Below are 16,164 nucleotides of genomic sequence, written 5' to 3' on the forward strand. Positions count from 1 at the left end.
TCCTGGCTCCACATCGTTGGACTATGTCTGACCCATGACCACAGTACCACCATCCACCCGGACCATCCCTGCATGCGGCTGTGACACTGCAGCGCACGGTCCCGTCCTCTGCCCGGGGGGATGTTGATGGCGGCCCAGGGGGAAGGGGGCAGACTCACCTGGGGCTGAGGTAAGACCACCCCTCACACACACACTTGCGCTCAGCGTACATGACACGCCCCGCACGCTTTGGACAGAGCACAAAGGCAGCTTCTGTCGGTGTCATATTGACTTTAATAACGAAAGGAGTTCATGCACGTGCCCTAGCTCCTAAAACTCATCTGTGCCCTGCACCCGTGCCAACTTACTCAGTGTCTAATTGTTTGGCCTTACGAACCCTATGACTACATCTACGTGGTTCCCCAGACGGTACAGCAGAACTGGAGGTGGACTCCAGTGATTCCTGCCCTCTGACACGGGATCCCTTTGGCGGCCGTTTCCTGGGGCGTCCTGGCCTAGATGGGCCAGGCTGCGGCCCGGGTGACTGGGATGGCGAGCTGCCAGCCTGTCCTGCCCGTTGCCCACCCGATGCACCTGGGACGGAAGGGGGGGGGGGGGGGGGAGTCGCGAGGTGTCGCGGTGTTCTGGGACCTCCCCTACAGGGGGACCCGGGAAGGACCACAGCACCTCCTCCTCCCTCGGGGTGCCCGATGACCCCCAGGCCTCTACGTAGGTGGGGGATGCGAACGGACTGGCCATCCGACGCCCCCTCGACATCTGGCACTGCCAGTCCTTGAGGCCCGTGCTGGTATCGACAGGGGTCTGCAGGTTTGCAGCCATGGAGCTCAGGGGATTGGCAAACCCTGTCTGTGACTGTGCGACGCCGGCTCGCACATGGGCAATGGCGCCGATACCCTCAGCATTGGCCTGCTGAGACTGGGCCATGGCCTGCTGAGACTGGGCCATGGCCTGCAGAGACTGGGCCATGGCCTGCAGAGACTGGGCTCTGGACTGTTGAGACTGGGCCATGGCCTGCTGAGACTGGGCCATGGCCTGCTGAGACTGGGCCATGGCGTTGAGCGCCTCTGCCATCTGCCGCTGGCGCTGGCTCATGGCCTCCTGTGAGAGGGCAGCCATGTCCTGGGCCACAGACGCCGCCTGCACGGAAAGCCCCAGGCCTCGCAAACCGTTCCCCATGTCTGACACCGTCGCACCCATTGCCTCCACCGCGGACGCCACCCGTGCGGTGTCGGCCTGGCTGGCACCCATGACCGGCACCACTCCCAGCTCCTGGCGCGGGTGGACTCCTCCACCTGCGACTGCAGCCGCCACAAGCCGGCCGTCACCCTCTTCGCTCGTCTCCGGTTCGGTGGTTGCATCGGATCTATGGGTGGGTGTGGTAACTCCAGGAACCCGGGATCCATCTGGGCGGCAGATGTTCGCTTGGGCTGGGCTGCCCTCCGACCGCCCGGCCCCTCTGCTGCTCCTACCTCCACCTGCTGTACCGGGACGGCTGTGTTGTGCGTACCAGTGAGTGTACCAGACGCCTCATCACTATAGTGCCCAACCGAGGTGAGCGTCTCTGCGATGGTGGAGGGTGTTGGTGACAGCAGTGGCGTTGTGTCGTGCGCATCGTCCCACTCTGAGTCCATGGCACTTTGGGGTGGCAGTTCGTCTCCACCCATCCAATCTGTGTCACTGTCCTGTATTTCAGTTTCCTGGGTAGTGGTGTCCTGGGTAGGGGTGTCCTGGGTAGTGGTGTCCTGGGTAGTGGTATCGTGGCTCAGTTGTGACGGGGGCCTGTGGCTGCCCCTCTCGTCGCTGGGTGGCACACGCCGGCGTCATCGCACCCGCATGAGACGGGGGCGTCGTCTCCCTGTTGCTCCAGGTCTCTCCATCTCCAGTGGTCTCCAAGGGGCATCCTGCGGGCGTCGAATGCCAGAGGGTCCGGGTCTCTCCATCTCCAGTGGTCTCCAAGAGGCATCCTGCGGGTGTCGCACGCCAGAGGGTCCGGGTCTCTCCGTCCCCCGTGGTCTCCGAGGGGCATCCTGCGGGCGTCGCATGCCAGAGGGTCCGGGTCTCTCCATCTCCAGTGGTCTCCAAGGGGCATCCTGCGGGCATCGCATGCCAGAGGGTCCGGGTCTCTCCATCTCCAGTGGTCTCCAAGGGGCATCCAGCGGGCGTCGCATGCCAGAGGGTCCGGGTCTCTCCGTCCCCCGTGGTCTCCGAGGGGCATCCTGCGGGCGTCGCATGCAAGAGGTTCCGGGTCTCTCCATCTCCAGTGGTCTCCAAGGGGCATCCTGCGGGCGTCGCATGCCAGAGGGTCCGGGTCTCTCCGTCCCCCGTGGTCTCCGCGGGGCACCATGTGGGCGGTCTGCATCTGCGGGGATGGGTGCCTTGACGTTTGCTCCTGCGATACACAATGAAGCATGCATGGTTAGACACGCAGGCAGTGATCAGGTGATATGGGGGAGGGGGATATAGGGGAGGGGGGATATGGGGGAGGGGGATATGGGGGAGGGGGATATGGGGACGGGCTGTCGGTGGCTCACTTGCTGGTGGGCCCCCGACCTCTGCATCAGCAACCTCCCGGTCCTCAGGTCCGCCAGCCAGTTCCAGGGCCCTTTCCTCGTGTTCGGTCAGTGGCCTCTCATCAGCGAGGCCTCCTCCAGTCCTCACATGCTCCCTGGTGTTGTGTGCGCGTTTCTCCTGTGGGGGGGGGGGGGGGGTGGTGGTGGCAGGGGTAAAAGGCAACTGTGTTAGACAGGTATATGAATGCACGCCATCGGTTGCGCGTGTATTGCAGAGGTTAAGGTTAGGGCTGGATTCACTTGGGGGAATGGGGGAATATGGGGGAGGGCGGATATGGGGAGGGGGATATGGGGGAGGGGGATATGGGGGAGAGGAGATATGGGGGAGGGGGGATATGGGGGAAGGTGAGATATGGTAGGATATGGGGGAGGGGGATATGGGGAGGGGGGATATGGGGGAGGAGGGATATGGGGGAGGGGGATATAGGGGATGGGGGATATGGATATCAGGCAGGGGGGGGGGGAGGCTCACCCTGGCTGCTCTGACGCGGTCGTTCACCTTCTTGTGGCACTGGGTGCCTGTCCGTGGTGTCAGGGCCACAGCGGTGACGGTCTCTGCCACCTCCCTCCACAGACGCCGGCTGTGGCGTGGGGCATCTCTGCGACCGTGCCCGGGATACAGCTCCTCACTCCTCTGCTCCACTGCGTCCAGGAGCGCCTCAATGTCAGGAGACTGGAACCTCGGGGCTGAGCGGCGGGCAGCCATCCGGTCGGGTGTTCTGGTCGGGTGGGGGGAGGAGCGCGTACTTAATGAGCCGTCACGCCGTGCGGCGTGTATGACTTTGCGCCGATAACGGAGAATTTCGCCCAGTGAATCTGTTGCAGTGTGGGTCAGTCCCGTTCACACACAGTGAATCTGTTGCAGTGTGGGTCAGTCCCATTCATACAGTGAATCTGTTGCAGTGTGGGTCAGTCCCGTTCACACAGTGAATCTGTTGCTGTGTGGGTCAGTCCCGTTCACACAGTGAATCTGTTGCAGTGTGGGTCAGTCCCGTTCACACAGTGAATCTGTTGCAGTGTGGGTCAGTCCCGTTCACACACTGAATCTGTTGCAGTGTGGGTCAGTCCCGTTCACACAGTGAATCTGTTGCTGTGTGGGTCAGTCCCGTTCACACACACAGTGAATCTGTTGCAGTGTGGGTCAGTCCCGTTCACACAGTGAATCTGTTGCAGTGTGGGTCAGTCCCGTTCACACAGTGAATCTGTTGCTGTGTGGGTCAGTCCCGTTCACACAGTGAATCTGTTGCAGTGTGGGTCAGTCCCGTTCACACACACAGTGAATCTGTTGCAGTGTGGGTCAGTCCCGTTCACACACACAGTGAATCTGTTGCAGTGTGGGTCAGTCCCGTTCACACACACAGTGAATCTGTTGCTGTGTGGGTCAGTCTCGTTGACACACACAGTGAATCTGTTGCAGAGTGGGTCAGTCCCATTCACACCGTGAATCTGTTGCAGTGTGGGTCAGTCCCGTTCACACACACAGTGAATCTGTTGCAGTGTGGGTCAGTCCCATTCACACAGTGAATCTGTTGCAGTGTGGGTCAGTCTCGTTCACACAGTGAATCTGTTGCAGTGTGGGTCAGTCCCGTTCACACAGTGAATCTGTTGCAGTGTGGGTCAGTCCCGTTCACACACACAGTGAATCTGTTGCAGTGTGGGTCAGTCCCATTCACACAGTGAATCTGTTGCAGTGTGGGTCAGTCTCGTTCACACAGTGAATCTGTTGCAGTGTGGGTCAGTCCCGTTCCCACAGTGAATCTGTTGCAGTGTGGGACAGTCCCATTCACACAGTGAATCTGTTGCAGTGTGGGTCAGTCCCGTTCACACACACAGTGAATCTGTTGCAGTGTTGGTCAGTCCCGTTCACACAGTGAATCTGTTGCAGTGTGGGTCAGTCCCGTTCCCACAGTGAATCTGTTGCAGTGTGGGACGGTCCCATTCACACAGTGAATCTGTTGCAGTGTGGGTCAGTCCCATTCACACACTCAGTGAATCTGTTGCAGTGTGGGTCAGTCCCATTCACACACTCAGTGAATCTGTTGCAGTGTGGGTCCGTCCCGTTCACACACTCAGTGAATCTGTTGCAGTGTGGGTCAGTCCCATTCACACACACAGTGAATCTGTTGCAGAGTGGGTCAGTCCCATTCACACACTCAGTGAATCTGTTGCAGTGTGGGTCCGTCCCGTTCACACCGTGAAGCTGTTGCAGTGTGGGTCAGTCCCGTTCACACAGTGAATCTGTTGCAGTGTGGGTCCGTCCCGTTCACACCGTGAATCTGTTGCAGTGTGGGTCTGTCCCGTTCACACAGTGAATCTGTTGCAGTGTGGGTCAGTCCCGTTCACACAGTGAATCTGTTGCAGTGTGGGTCAGTCCCATTCACACACACAGTGAATCTGTTGCAGTGTGGGTCAGTACCGTTCACACAGTGAATCTGTTGCAGTGTGGGTCAGTCTCGTTCACACAGTGAATCTGTTGCAGTGTGGGTCAGTCCCGTTCACACAGTGAATCTGTTGCAGTGTGGGTCAGTCCCGTTCTCACATAGCGAATCTGTTGCAGTGTGGGTCAGTCCCATTCACACAGTGAATCTGTTGCAGTGTGGGTCAGTCTCGTTCACACAATGGATGTGTTGCAGTGTGGGTCAGTCCCATTCACACAGTGAATCTGTTGCTGTGTGGGTCAGTCTCGTTCACACAATGGATCTGTTGCAGTGTGGGTCAGTCCCATTCACACAGTGAATCTGTTGCTGTGTGGGTCAGTCCCGTTCACACAGTGAATCTGTTGCAGTGTGGGTCAGTCCCGTTCACACAGTGAATCTGTTGCAGTGTGGGTCAGTCCCGTTCACACAGTGAATCTGTTGCAGTGTGGGTCAGTCCCGTTCACACAGTGAATCTGTTGCAGTGTGGGTCAGTCCCATTCTCACAGTGAATCTGTCCTCTGGTTTGGTCCTGTTGAGCTGACACTCTGGTCTGATGTTAACTGATTCTCTCTCTTCCCCCCCCCCCCGGCCCAGGTTCTGCTCTTTCCTGCTTTCAGTGCAATACTGATAATGATGAGACATGCATTCGGACAGGCTGTCCAATTGAGTATAACGTCTGCATTAATGTTACCATAATAGGTATGTATTTCTGGGTTTTATCACATCTGTTGTTTGATGTTCTCTGCCTTGTGCTTGATGAAACGTTTTGCTGAGGTCATAGAAAGCATTGTATTTTGTATTTTTGAAATCTTCAAATGGGATTAATTCAGTAAGTTGGAGCAGGTCGGTCCTGCCACTCTTGAATTCAATCTGCTTGATGTTCCACAAGCTATTCTGTATTGTTTTGCAGCAAAGCTACAGGTTTTGTGTTTAGGATGTGGGGCCTCTGGAATCCATGGCCTGTAATAACAAAGCTCAGTCCCAGTATCCTGATCTTGATCCTCCCTTTGGCATCACTAATTTTCCACAGGAGAATAACAGTTTTGTGCTCAAAAAACCAAGCCCGTTACTCCGACCCACTCTTTCCTGAACCCAGTTCTCCCATTTCTGGCCGCAATGCCCAGCCTTCCCCCGATTCCAGTCGCTGTGCCCACCTCACTCCGATTCCAGACTCTGTGACCAGCGCCCTCCCCGATTCCAGTCGCTGTGCCCAGCGCTCTCCCCGATTCCAGTCGCTGTGCCCAACCCTTCCCCCGATTCCAGTCACTGTGCCCAAACCTCCCCGATTCCGTTCGCTGTGCCCAAACCTCCCCGATTCCAGTCGCTGTGCCCAGCTCACTCCCCGATTCCAGTTGCTGTGCCCAACCCATCCGCCGATTCCAGTTGCTGTGCCCAAACCTCCCCAATTCCAGTCGCTGTGCCCAAACCTCCCCCGATTCCAGTCGCTGTGCCCAGCCCACTCCCCAATTCCAGTCGGTGCCCAGCCCACACCCCGATTCCAGTCGCTGTGCCCAGCTCACTCCCTGATTTCAGTCGCTGTGCCCAGCTCTCCCCGATTCTAGTCTCTTGGCCCAGCCCTTCCCGATTCCAGTCGCTGTGCCCAAACGTCCCCCGATTCCAGTCGCTGTGCCCAACCCTTCCCCCGATTCCAGTCTCTGTGCCCAAACCTCCCCCGATTCCAGTCGCTGTGCCCAAACCTCCCCCGATTCCAGTGGCTGTGCCCTGCCCACCCACACGATTCCGGTTGCTGTGCCCAAATCGCCCCCGATTCCGGTCGCTGTGCTCAAACCTTCCCGATTCTGGTCACTGTGTCCAGCCCACTCCCCGATTTCAGTCGCTGTGCCCAACTCACCCCCCGATTCCAGTCGCTGTGCCCAAAGCTCCCCCGATTCCAGTCGCTGTGCCCAAACTGCCCCGATTCTAGTTGCTGTGCCCAAAGCTCCCCGATTCCAGTCGCTGTGCCCAGCCCACTCCGATTCCAGTCGCTGTGCCCAGCCCACTCTCCGTTTCAAGTCGCTGTGCCCAAACCTACCCCTATTGCAGTCGCTGTGCGCAAACCTCCCCAATTCCAGTTGCTGTGCCCAACCCCCACCCCGATTCCAGTCGCTGTGCCCAAACCTCCCCCTATTGCAGTCGCTGTGCGCAAACCTCCCCGATTCCAGTCGCTTTGCCAGCCCACTCGCCGATTCAAATCGCTGTGCCCAAACCTACCCCTATTGCAGTCGCTGTGCGCAAACCTCCCCGATTCCAGTCGCTGTGCCCAACCCCCACCCCGATTCCAGTCGCTGTGCCCAGCCCACTCCGATTCCAGTCGCTGTGCCCAGCCCACTCCCCGATTCCAGTCGCTGTGCCCAACCCCCACCCCGATTCCAGTCGCTGTGCCCAAACTTCCCCCTATTGCAGTCGCTGTGCCCAGCCCATTCCCCGATTTCAGTCGCTGTGCCCAACTCACCCCCCGATTCCAGTCGCTGTGCCCAAACCTACCCCAACTCCAGTCACTGTGCCCAAACCTCCGCGATTCCAGTCGGTGCCCAACCCTTACCCAGATTCCAGTCGCTGTACCCAACCCCCACCCCGATTCTGGTCCCTGCGCCCAGCCCACCCCAATTCCGGCAACTGTGCCCGCCCCCCCCACGTATTCCAGTCGCTGTGCCCAACCCTCCCCCGATTCGTCGCTGTGCCCAAACTTCACCCGCCATTCCAGTCGCTGTGCCCAGCCCACTACCCGATTCTAGTCGCTGTGCCCAGCACACCCCCACGAGTCCTGTCGCTGTCCCCAACCCAGCCCCACATTTCCGGCCACTGTGCACCACCCCCTATTCAAGTCGCTGAGCCCAACCCTCCCCCGATTCGTCGCTGTGCCCAAACCTCGGACGCCATTCCAGTTGCTGTGCCCAGCCCACCCCCCACGATTCCGGCCGCTGTGCCCAACACTCCCCTGATTCCGGTCGCTGTGCCCAACACACTCCCCGATTCCAGTCGCTGTGCCCAACCCTTCCCACGATTCCAGTCGCTGTGCCCAGACTTCACCCGCCATTCCAGTCGCTGTGCCCAGCCCACTACCCGATTCTCGTCACTGTGCCCAAACAACCCCTGATTCCAGTCGCTGTCCCCAGCCAACACACTGATTCCAGTCGCTGTGCCCAACCCACACCCCGATTCCGGTCGCTGTGCCCAGCTCTCCCACAATTCCTGTCGCCGTCCACAACCCACTCTCACAATTCCGACCACTGTGCCCCCCCCAATCCATTCGCTGTGCCCAACCCTCCCCCGATTCGTCGCTGTGCCCAGACCTCACCTGCTTCCAGTCGCTCTGCCAAAACCTCCTGATTACTGTCGCTGTGCCTAGCCCACTCCCCGATGCATTGCTGTGCCCATATCTCCCCCTACTGCAGTCGCTGTGCCCCACTCCCCGATTCCAGTCACTGTGCCCAGCCCACTCCCCGATTTCAGTCGCTGTGCCCAAACCTCCCCCGAATCCAGTTGCTGTGCCCAAATCACCCCCGATTCTGGTTGCTGTGCCCTGCCCACTCCCAGATTTCAGTCGCTGTGCCCAACTCATTCCCCGATTCCAGTCGCTGTCCCCAGCCTATTCCCAGATTCCTGTCGCTGTGCCCAAATCTCCCCCGATTCTGGTTGCTGTGCTCAAACCTTCCCGGTACCAGTCGCTGTGCCCAGCCCACTCCCCGATTTCAGTCACTGTGCCCAGCCCACTCCCCGATTTCAGTCGCTGTGCCCAAACCTCCCCCGATTCCAGTCATTGTGCCCAAACCTCCCAATTCCAGTCGCTGTGCCCAACCCTTCCCACGATTCCAGTCGCTGTGCCCAACCTCATCCCGATTCCGGTCGTTGTGCCCAGCCCACCCCAATTCCGGCCTCTGTGCTCAACCCTCCCCCGATTCATCTGTGCCCAGACTTCACCCGCCATTCCAGTCGCTGTGCCCAGCCCACTACCCGATTCTAGTCGCTGTGCCCAAACAACCCGATTCCAGTCGCTGTCCCCAGCCCACACCCCGATTCCGGTCGCTGTGCCCAGCCCACCCCACGAGTCCTGTCGCTGTCCCAACCCAGCCCCACATTTGCAGCCACTGTGCCCCCCCTATTCCAGTCACTGTGCCCAACCCTCCCCCGATTCGTCGCTGTGCCCAGACCTCACCCGCCATTCCAGTTGCTGTGTCCAGCCCACCCCCACGATTCCGGCTGCTGTGCCCAAATTTCCCCCGATTCCAGTTGCGGTGCCCAGCCCTCCCCCGAATCCAGTCGCGGTGCCCAGCCCTCCCCCGAATCCAGTCGCGGTGCCCAAATCTCCCGCAATTCCAGTCGCTGTGCCCAACCCACCACACAATTCCGGCCACTGTGGCCGCATCCCCCCCCCTATTCCGGTCGCTGTGCCCAAACCTCCCGATTCCAATTGCTGTGCCCAGCTCTCCCCCGATTCCAGTCGCTGTGCTCAGCTCACTCCTCGATCAGAGTTGCTGTGCCCAGCCCACTCCCCGATTCAGGTCGCTGTGCCCAGCCCACTCCCCGATTCAGGTCGCTGTGCCCAAACCTTCCCCGATTCCAGTCACTGTGCCCAAACCTTCCCCGATTCCAGTCACTGTGCCCAACCTTCCCCCGACTCCAGTCGGTGCTCAGCTCACTCCCCAATTCCAGTCGCTGTTCCCATCCCTCCCCCGATTCGTCGCTGTGCCCAGACCTCACCCGCCATTCCAGTTGCTGCACCCAGCCCACCCCCACAATTCCGGTTGCTGTGCCCAGCCCACCCCCACAATTCCAGTCGCTGTGCCCAAACCTCCCGATTCGTCGCTGTACCCAGCCCACTCCCCGATTCCAGTCGCTGTTCCCGGCCCACTCCGATTCCAGTTGCTGTGCCCAGGCCACCCCCACGATTCCGGTTGCTGCGCCCAACCCTCCCCTGATTCCGGTCGCTGTGCCCAACCCTTCTCTCGATTCCGGTCGCTGTGCCCAGCTCTCCCACAATTTCTGTCGCCGTCCCCAACCCACTCTCACAATTCCGACCACTGTGCACCCCCCCCCCAATCCATTCGCTGTGCCCAACCCTCCCCCGATTCGTCGCTGTGCCCAAACCTCCCCTGCTTCCAGTCGCTCTGCCAAAACCTCCTGATTCCAGTCACTGTGCCCAGCCCACTCCCCGATTTCAGTCGCTGTGCCCAAATCTCCCCCGATTCCAGTTGCTGTGCCCTGCCCACCCCCACGATTCCGGTTGCTGTGCCCAAACCTTCACGATTCCGGTCGCTGTGCCCAGCCCACTCCCCGATTTCAGTCGCTGTGCCCAACTCACCCGATTCCAGTCGCTGTCCCCAGCCTATTCCCCGATTCGTCGCTGTGCCCAACCCTCATCCGATTCCAGTCGGTGCCCAACCCTCCCCCGATTCCAGTCACTGTGCCCAACCCTGCCCCGATTCGCTGTGCCCAGACCTCACCCACCATTAGTTGCTGTGCCCAACCCTCCCCTGCTTCCAGTCGCTCTGCCAAAACCTCCTGATTCCAGTCGCTGTGCCTAGCTCACTCCCCGATGCTTCGCTGTGCCCATACCTCCCCCTATTTCAGTCGCTGTGCCCCACTTCCCGATTCCAGTCACTGTGCCCAGCCCACTCCCCGATTCCAGTCCCGGTGCCCAAATCTCCCCGATTCCAGTTGCTGTGCCCTGCCCACCCCCACGATTCCGGTTGCTGTGCCCAAATCTCCCCCGATTCTGGTTGCTGTGCTCAAACCTTCCCGATTCCGGTCGCTGTGCCCAGCCCACTCCCCGATTTCAGTCGGTGCGCCCAACTCACACCCCGATTCCAGTCGCTGTCCCCAGAATATTCCCCGATTCCTGTCGCTGTGCCCAACCCTCACACGTTTCCAGTCGCTGTGCCCAACCCTCCCCGATTCCAGTCGCTGTGCCCAACCCTCCCCCGATTTCAATCGGTGACCAACCCTCCCCGATTCCAGTCACTGGGCCCAGCCCACTTCCCGATTCCAGTTGGTGTGTGCAAACCTTCCCGATTCGTCGCTGTGGCCAACCTTTCCCCCGATTCGGTCGCTGTGCCCAACCCATGCCCAGATTCCGGTGGCTGTGCCCAACCCGCACCCCGATTCCAGTCGCTGAGCCCAATCCTCCCCCGATTCGTCGCTGTCCCCAGACCTCACCCCGCCATTCCAGTTGCTGTGCACAACCCACACCCCGATTCCAGTCGCTGAGCCCAACCCTCCCGCTTCCAGTCACTGTGCCCAACCCACACCCCGATTCCAGTCGCTGTGCCCAATCCTCCCCCGATTCCAGTCGCTGAGCCCAACCCTCCCCGATTCGTCGCTGTGCCCAGACCTCACCCCGCCATTCCAGTTGCTGTTTCCAACCCACACCCCGATTCCAGTCGCTGAGCCCAACCCTCCCCTGCTTCCAGTCACTGTACCCAACCCACACCCCGATTCCAGTCGCTGTGCCCAATCCTCCCCCGCTTCAAGTTGCTGTGCCCAATCCTCCCCCTATTCCAGTCACTCTGCCAAAACCTCCTGATTCCAGTCGCTGTGCCCAACCCTTCCCCCGATTCCCATCGGTGCCCCCAACTCACGCCCCGATTCCGGACGCTGTGCCCAGCCCACTCCCCGACTCGTCGCTGTGCCCAAAGCTCCCCCGATTCCAGTCGCTGTGCCCAGACCTCACCCGCCATTCCGGTCGCTGAGCCCAGCTTTTCCGATTCCAGACGCTGTGCCTACCCCTCTGCCTATTCCGACCCCCACCCCTTCTAGTCGCTCTGACCACACCCCCAACCACCCCGATTCCCAGCTCAGGTTTTCTTCCCATGCCCTGTGTTGCATACTTCGATGTAAGTCTGCTCATTGCATCCCTCCCTCATCCATGCCCCTGTTTGTTCACTGATCCATTGAGGAATTTGCTACTGTATTTCCAATTTGCTTTCAGCAACCAGAGAGCTGGTGCGCCGCTGCTGGTTGGATGAGCACTGTCAGAGCAAGGATGTGCAGGCAGAGTTCGGTGAGGACAAAGACATCAGCTTCGTCTGTTGTAACTGGGACTTGTGCAACTCCAGGACCAATAGGACCATCAGAATCGATGTAAACCTCTTTCTACTGGGCTTCTTGGCTGCTTCTGCTGGCCTGCACCTTATCTGGTTCTGAAACCGGACATGGTGTGACCTCCAGGCAAGCAAATAAACGTTCCTTCCAAAGCAATGTCCCTGAGGCCCAAAGGCACAGTCTATTGTCTTGTAGTGCACTAGATTGTATCTGCTCAACTTTCCCATACTGTTCATGAAACTATCGTTATGTAACAGTAAATCCCCTTCTCATTCTCTATCTCGTTCTCTTCTATCTGATAAACTAACCTGCAAAGTGGAGGTCTCTGTACCTCTTCAGGATGAGATTGCTGAAGATGTGCTTGCCCTCAGGACCCCACCACACACTGCTTCCCTGCATTAGTGCAGTTTGAATCAGCCACTTCCAGCTCCGAAAACAACTGTATTGATGTTTGAATTTCTCTTTCAGAATTAAATCTGACCTGTCGTTGTTGCCAATCTTAGTGACTGCTGTAACATGGCATCCGTGTGGCAGTGGGTCAATGTCTAACTTTCATTTGATCTCACACTAAGCAGATTGCTGTTAGCGAATAACTGAAGCAGACTAGATTAAGCGAAGCTGTCTGACTGAGCAAATAAGTCTCATCTTAATCCTGCCTGCAATAAGTGTAACGAGAGCTTGTACCTGAACAGCATTACTGGAATGAATTTGTTATGTATAGTGAATGAAGCAGCTTGCCGATGCTTCTGTACTTACTTTGATGGTTCAATAAAAGCTTTTTTAAGGGAGGACTCCAGATTTGTGTGTGATGTTACAGAAATGGTCTGCTATGAGCAGGGTGTGATTCAGTGACTTCTCATGTCCAGCAGAGAGGACTGCTAGCTCCCACACCTCCATGATGTAAACTGTAAAGGGAGTTGACAGAGGAGCTGGAGGCATTGACACAATAGGAGCAGCCAACTTTCTCCTTGGCTAAGTGCACAGATAAACAATATTAACATATTTATTTAGCATCTTTTAACATATTAACTTGGGCTCTTTTATGAGGAAATATTGGATCAGATGACCAATCAGAGGTAAGTTATAGATATGATGGAGAGTCTGCAAAAGGATAAAGATATAACTTGGGAGGAAGAATAGAAAATTTAAATGTGGGGAGATTACAGAGTGCTACTGTACAGAGTTCTGTGTTCATGTACATTATTGTACATATCTGCTGTCCCGAGAGTTCATGTTGAATCAGTCAACTGGAAATCCTCCAACTCATTAGTATTTCCAGGGACAGTACAGCTACGTGGTTTCAGTGTTGAAGTAATGTAACAGCCGAGGAGCTGAATGTTTATGCACCAAGAGCAGCTCGTGAAGCATCAATACAGATAGCCGAGACTCTCTCCTCACCCTTCCTCTGATTCAGAGCAGGGCTGAGCTCAGTCAGCTCCTCAGTGAAGCCTCAGCTGTTGCAAACCACTTTTCATTTCATTGGACTGGACACTACACCACAGTAAAACACAGCTAGTCATTTATTGTGTCTTCAAACTATGGCAGCACCAGAACCCTGAAGAAGCAGTTAGCATTTCCTGATGAGATATTTCAGCCTCCCTAGCAGGGACAGTGATAGGTTTAGCTGGAGTTGTGAATATAGTCCCCTGTTCAGACAAACTTAACGGCACGAACACCTCAAGTGTGGCTTGAGGTTTTTGAGCTCTTATTGATAACAGCATGGCTGGAAACAGAGCTACGGTTAGCATACAGGGCACAAGGTAATGGTGCAATTAAGGCACAGTTCTGCATTAAGCTCAGCAACCAAGTCTCCCAGAACTTTATCTGTACTTTCTCAGGAGCATCAGGTCTTTTGATATAGCACCAGATTTGGCTCCTTTTACAAAAATGGATCCAGGGATGAGGGACTTTACATGCATGGATAGACAGGCGACGCTGGAACTATTCTTAGAGAGATTTGATCAGTAAGGTTGTTGACAAGTTTCCGCATGGGAGACTGGTCACGGTAGTAAGAGCCTATGCAATCCAGGGCAAATTGGATCTAAAATTGGCTAACTGGCAGGTGATGGTCAAAGGTTGTTTTTGTGACTGGATGCTTATGTCCAGCGGTGTTCTTGCAGGGATCGATGCTGGGTCCTTGCTGTTCATAGTGTATGTTAATGATCTAGACAGGAATATGAACAGTAAGTTTGTGGAAGACACACAAATCAGTGTGGTAAATAGATAGGAGGAAAGTCTCAAGACTCCAGGACAATACAGACAGGCTGGCCAGATGGGCAGAATAGTATTTAACCCTGAAAACTGAGGTGATGAGGGTGGCACGGTGGCTAGCACTACTACATACGGCACTGAGGACCCAGGCTTGATCCTGGCCCGGGGTCACTGTCCTTGTGGAGTTTGCACATTCTCCCAGTGTCTGCATGAGTTTCACCCCCACAACCCAAAGATGCGCAGGGTAGGCAATTGTCCACGCTAAATTGCCCCTTAATTGGAAAAAAAAAAATTAGGTCCTCTAAATTTATTAAACAAAAGAACCAGAGGGCATGCACTTGCAGTAAGGGGCAGGAGATTGAAAAGGGATTTTAGGAAGAACTTTTTCACCCAGAGGGTGATGGGAATCTGGAACACAGTGTGAAAGGCTGGTAGAGGTGGGAACACTCAGAACATTTAAGAAGCATTTGAAACACCATAGCGTACAAGGCTATAGACCAAATGCTGCAAAATGGGATTACAAGAGATGAAGGTGCTTGATAGCCAATGTGGACACGATGGGCTGAAGGACCTCTTTCTGTGCTATAAAGCTCTATGACTCTAAAATCATGAAGGGTCTGGACTGGACTAAGTAGATAAGACCAGCACATCCTTCCTTAGACAGGGGGTCAAAAACTGCTCACAATACGCCAAATGGGGTGTGACCAGAGTTTTATACAGCCTTAGAAGTACATCCCTGGTCTTGTATTCTCGCCGTCTCGACATGAATGCTAACATTGCATTTGCATCCTAACTGCCGACTGAACCCGTACGTTAACCTTAGGAGTCTAAGTTCCTTTGGGCGATTTCCTAACAAAGGGTCAAGTACCAAAGACACAAACTTAAGGTGGCAAAAGAACTGCTGGTGATATGAAGAATGATTATTTTATGCAGCAAGTGGTTGTGGTGATGGACAGCAAAGGGTCAGCCCAAGTACTATCTATACCTATTGTCCCAGGATGGTTTCAACAGGGTTGCTGTGGTGGAAAATCTCCAGTTAGCTTCTTTTGAGTTCAATGACGGAACACATTGACAGAAAAGCGGTGGGTGGGGTGGGCACCAATGCAACTATTAATTAGCCTCTTTTCTCACTTTCCAACATAGCTGCACCAGATCAAACAATGAATAATGCTCCAATGAGAAATTGGGAGATAAATTAACACAATTATAATTCCTTTATTTTATTAAACCTGATTGGAAAAAAAAATTCCAATAAATAAAAGCCTCAAAAAGGCAAATCTTTAGCATTGATATACAGTAAAAAAAAAAGTCACGCTGTTAGCCCTCCTGGAACCACAGCCCTACTCTAGTACCCTGCCCTGACAGGTGATTCCCATTCCCAGTTACAGAAGCAGTGGAAACTGGACTGGCTGAGCAAGCAGAACTTGATCCAGAAATTGGACATTATAAAAAAACATGTTGTGTATGAAGTGGATACAAGGAGTATCCTTGCTTTGATTAAGAGTCTGTACAGGCACTCGAGGACACGTAGGAAAGGCAGCGAGGTTCACTCACACATTGGCATCATAAGAAATCATTATCCCATGGCATCCAGCCCTGGAGACAGCTCTCATAGATTAGCCCCATCTTCAAACTGCTGCTGCCTCCTGTAGCTGTTCATGTCCGAAGTTGTTTGATCCACCTGCTGGTGATAATCTGCGAGTCTTCTCCGGAGTCTGTCACATAACTGAGGAAATAACAGTAAGTCTATTACGCAGGGGCTGTTTAACCGCAGGGGCTGTTTAGCACAGGGCTAAATTGCTGGCTTTGAAAGTAGACCAATGCAGGCCAGCAGCACAGTTCAATTCCCGTACCAGCCTCCCCGAACAGGCGCCGGAATGTGGCGACTAGGGGCTTTTCACAGTAACTTCATTTGAAGCCTACTA

At 55.8% G+C, this 16,164-nt stretch overlaps 2 protein-coding genes across 2 annotated transcripts in view; one reads left to right on the top strand and one right to left on the bottom strand.

The window, feature by feature from the left end:
* Positions 1–12,817, top strand: part of LOC140430953 (CD59 glycoprotein-like) — a 138,115-nt gene extending 125,298 nt beyond the window's left edge. The window contains exons 4-5 of the mRNA XM_072518791.1: positions 5,582–5,686; positions 11,916–12,817. Coding sequence (XP_072374892.1) covers positions 5,582–5,686; positions 11,916–12,130 — 320 coding nt within the window. The 3' untranslated portion in view covers positions 12,131–12,817. The remainder of the gene's footprint in view (positions 1–5,581; positions 5,687–11,915) is intronic.
* Positions 12,818–15,434: 2,617 nt separating this feature from the next.
* The window catches only part of nup160 (nucleoporin 160), a 125,077-nt gene continuing 124,347 nt past the window's right edge, over positions 15,435–16,164 (bottom strand). The window contains exon 36 of the mRNA XM_072518792.1: positions 15,435–15,965. Within this exon, the coding sequence (XP_072374893.1) occupies positions 15,849–15,965 (117 nt within the window). The 3' untranslated portion in view covers positions 15,435–15,848. The remainder of the gene's footprint in view (positions 15,966–16,164) is intronic.

This window comes from Scyliorhinus torazame, chromosome 10 (assembly GCF_047496885.1).
Source record: "Scyliorhinus torazame isolate Kashiwa2021f chromosome 10, sScyTor2.1, whole genome shotgun sequence".
Taxonomy (NCBI): Eukaryota; Metazoa; Chordata; class Chondrichthyes; order Carcharhiniformes; family Scyliorhinidae; genus Scyliorhinus; species Scyliorhinus torazame.